The sequence below is a fragment of the Cyprinodon variegatus genome, unplaced genomic scaffold, assembly GCF_000732505.1.
Source record: "Cyprinodon variegatus isolate N-32 unplaced genomic scaffold, C_variegatus-1.0 Scaffold887, whole genome shotgun sequence".
NCBI classification, from domain to species: domain Eukaryota; kingdom Metazoa; phylum Chordata; class Actinopteri; order Cyprinodontiformes; family Cyprinodontidae; genus Cyprinodon; species Cyprinodon variegatus.
Genome location: NW_015151340.1, coordinates 127847 through 132056, shown reverse-complemented (window position 1 = coordinate 132056; position 4210 = coordinate 127847). Strand labels below are relative to the sequence as shown.

At 39.8% G+C, this 4210-nt stretch overlaps 1 protein-coding gene across 5 annotated transcripts in view; it reads right to left on the bottom strand.

Annotated features, from left to right (window-relative positions):
* Nucleotides 1-4210, bottom strand: part of LOC107099602 (glutamate receptor 2-like) — a 104228-nt gene that overhangs the window by 50542 nt on the left and 49476 nt on the right. For all 5 annotated transcript variants that reach the window (XR_001481968.1, XM_015397802.1, XM_015397801.1 and 2 more), the window contains exons 12-13: nucleotides 2868-3010; nucleotides 1371-1586 (exon numbers count right to left, since the gene is read on the bottom strand). Coding sequence is in view for 4 of the 5 variants with exons in the window: in XM_015397802.1 (XP_015253288.1) it covers nucleotides 1371-1586; nucleotides 2868-3010 (359 nt within the window). In the remaining variant the exon portion in view is untranslated. The remainder of the gene's footprint in view (nucleotides 1-1370; nucleotides 1587-2867; nucleotides 3011-4210) is intronic.

Below are 4210 nucleotides of genomic sequence, written 5' to 3'. Positions count from 1 at the left end.
GGGTGGCTGGGCTCTCCCTTAGAGATAGGGTGAGAAGCTCGGTCATCCGGGAGGGACTCGGAGTAGAAGATGGATGGATGGCATTCATTAAGTGAACACAGCAACAGAGCTGAGTTTCTGTAGAATATGAAGCTCTCTGCAGATTTACTTCCTGTCCAGTTCCCTTTAGATTTCTAATGATATTTTTAGTGCAATGCATTTTAAAACTCCTCACTCTCCTGCTGTCTCCTTGTTGGGCAAACTGTTGGATTACCTGTTGGCAGGCCTCTTTGACTATGGCTTCCTCCTAACCCCTTTGTGGCATTCCCATTCCCAGTGCTGCTAATTAGAACATCCTCTCTGATCCTGACTCTCATCTGGGTCTGCAAGTGGGAGCTCAAACACCAGCTATGTCATTCCTCTTTCTTTTGAATTAAGTCATATCTTTTTGTTGAAATCTGAACTAAAATCCTGGTTGTTATCATGTGGCATAAAATCTATATCCATAGATTTAATGAAAAATATATATGTTCAATGAATGTACAGTAGCAATGTCCAGAAAAGATGACAGAAATGACCAGCCAAGGACCAGCTAATGACCAGCTAATGACTAGCCAATGACAAGCCAATGACCAGCCAAGGACCAGCCAAGGACCAGCTAATGACCAGCCAAGGACCAGCTAATGACCAGCTAATGACTAGCCAATGACAAGCCAATGACCAGCCAAGGACCAGCCAATGACCAGCTAATGACCAGCCAAGGACCAGCCAATGACCAGCTAATGACCAGCCCATGACCAGCCAATGACCAACTAATGACCAGTCAAGGACTAGCTAATGACCAGCCAATGACCAGCCAAGGACCAGCTAATGACGAGCCAATGACCAGCCAATGACCAGCCAAGGACCAGCTAATGACCAGCTAATGACCAGCCAAGGAGCAGCTAATGACCAGCCAAGGACCAGCCAATGACCAGCTAATGACCAGCCAAGGAGCAGCTAATGACCAGCCAATGACCAGCAAATGACCAGCCAAGGACCAGACAATGACCAGCCAAGGACTAGCTAATGACCNCAATGACCAGCCAAGGACTAGCTAATGACCAGCCAAGGACCAGCTAATGACCAGCCAATGACCAGTCAATGACCAGCCAAGGACCAGCCAAGGACCAGCTAATGAACAGCCAAGGACCAGTCAATGACCAGCCAAGGACCAGACAATGACCAGCCAAGGACCAGCCAATGACCAGATAATGACCAGCCAAGGACCAGCTAATGACTTGCCAAACACCAGCCAAGGACCAGTCAATGACCAGCCAAGGAAGGTGGGGAAATATTGAGTGCTACTACTGTAAGCCTCAATTCTTAGAGAACGCTCCAATGTGACTCACCAAAAAGAGAACAACGCTGACTCCAATGTAGGCAAAGACGATACACATCCAGATTTCATAGGCCAGGGGGTCCAGGAAGGAGAAGACTCCTGGTTTGGACTTCTGAGGCTTTTTGATCATGATGGAGATCCCCAACGACATGAAAGGTTTGGAGAAGTCAATCACCTCCTCCCGAACGAGAGTGATCGTCAGTGGGGCGACTGCTATGTCTGCTTTCTGTTGAGAAGGAAAAAACAAAGAGTGTTAAAATATCTGTTCTTTCCTTTGTTTAAATATATCTGATCCAAACTGTCCTCTAATTTTTATTATATTTTACCAACGTTTCCATTAGCCAGACCTCAGAATGACATCCCTCCCAGTTAAGCCATATTCCAGCAATACCAGACGATGTACAATGGTTTTTTGGTTGATTTATTAAAGGATTAATAGTTAATAAAGTAGGACACCTTCAGATTTCTAAGTCTTAGGTTTTGGTTCCATTTTACATCTGTGACATGAAACTAGAACTGGAACTTAAATTAATCATAAAACAACTTTATCTAAGTGAGAATCTACTCGCATGTGCTATGAAGATGCAGAGTGAAGCCCAAAACTAGCTCACCCATTGGCAGGTTTTAACATTTTATTGATTTATGAAGTTTTTTTTTTTTCTTATACAGACATAGAAAAAATGTAAAAGAAACGTATATTTACAAAAAAAGATATGTTTCTAAATGAGCTTTGTTAAAAAAGAAGAGATTCAGACAGCTGTGGACAGTGCTGACCAACACTTCAATCACTTCACTGGCTCTCTGTTGATCTGAAACCCATTTTAAAAATCTGCTCCTAATCTATAAAACACCAAATAATCTAGAGACCAGATTATTTAATGTTTCCAAGATCAGAGCTAAACGACAAGAGACAGCGTTTATTTTCTATGTGCAGAAGCTGAAGTTTAAATCAGGTCTGAAACGGGTTTTGTGTCTAGATTTGGATGAGATATCCGTTGAAATTAACCCTATAGTTTAAGTTGCCATAATATAAACACAAGGTCCTAAAAGGACATGGAGGTGGAGACAACAGATGGCTGAACAGAGTTAGAGAAAAAACTTTGTATAGGCTCCATAAATCAAACCATTTTCCTGATTGCTTTTTGGATGTTTGCTAGAAAACTTTATCCATGGTAATGAGCTCAGGGTCATGGAGGTTGGAAGATTGAATCTAGATCACTTCAGCATGTTCACAGAAAAAATTAAACAACAAAATACATGTTGATGAAAGTCAAAGATTAAATCAAAATCTGCTCACAGGAAGAACATTTGGGGGTTAACTGTAAATAAATGATAAATTTTAACACTAAGGCACCTAAACTCAATAAAAACAAACACTTAATGCATAAATTAACAAAGAAAAAGGTTTAAAACTAGATCCTGACCCATAGTCTGTTCTGATATTTTTTCTTTACTCCATCTCACAATCTAATAGCTTTAGATCTACCTGTGGGAGTCTGCAGCTTACCCCATACACCAACTCTCCAACCATCCCGTTCCAGATCTTGGTCTCAGCATCTCGGGCTCCATACTTGCCGTCCCCTACTATCCGGAGCTTGTAGCGTATTCCGCAGTGCTTTGCGATCTCTGCGGCCAGGTCGACACAGTAACCTGAAACAAAAGATCACAACAAATAAAGAAATAACTTGAAAATATCACAAGAAACAAGACATTCTGTGCACCATGAGTTGGTGTCATTAAGTTTAGCCTCTTATCCTGTCATGGTTTGAAAAAAATCATTAGTTTCCAATAAAAAAATAAAAATAAAAATAGCCTCAGGAAACATTCGGGATTAGTGTGGAAATGTTACAGAGTATCTATTCATGTAAAAGCAAACAGTACAACGTTTGTTACCTTTAAGCAGTGGTGGAAAGTAACAAAGTATATTTACTTGGTTACTGTACTGAAGTACTTTTTTTTTTTTGAGTACCTTTATTTTTTGGGGGAGGTTTTGTGTGTTTCTTTTAGCTCAGCTTAGCTTTAAGGTCCTCTGTTGCTGTTTTTCTTTCTTGAAATGCGATTCCATCATGGCAGATAGCAGCCATTAGGACTGAATCTGGACGCCACTGTTTTAGAGACTTAATGACGTTCCATAAATGTGAGAAATTCAGGGCAGATATTATTAGTAGTTTACATATTTGATTAAAGTGTTAGTTGTTGCCATGTGACCAAGTTTTTCAGTAGGATGAGTCTCAAAGTAGAGTTGTAGTTTCTTTGTGATAATAGATTCAACCTTAACCTTTTCCATAGAGAAAATATGAGGAGAATCAAGACTCCTGTTTTCCTTTTTGGTTTGTTTTTTCCATAATAAACAGTAATCACAATACTGTTTTTATTTTGTGTGACCTTTCTATGCTGAAGTTTTTCCAGCTGGTTTAGAATCTATAACAGGTGGTTCTATGCATCAATACATCAGTTGGTTTCTGAAAGTTACAGGTTCCTCAAAATTACTCTGAATATTCTCTATTTACTCATACTAGAAAATTTTATTTGTACTTTTGAATAATTAAGTACTTTCAAAAGTGAGTACTTCAATACTTCAACTAGTAGATGTTTGCCTTAGTAACTTTTACTTGTATTTGAGTAAGATTTGACTCTTCAATTCAGTTTATTTCTATAGCGCAAATTCACCACATGTCATCTCAAGGCACTTTCCAGTTCACCAGATCATCCAGTCAGATTGATTCAAAGTTTTATATCTAAGGAAAACCAGCTGATTGCATTGACTCATTGACTCTTCAGCAATCCCTCACACTAAGCATGCTTGTAGCGACAGTGGAGAGGAAAAACTCCCTTTGAACAGGAAGAAAC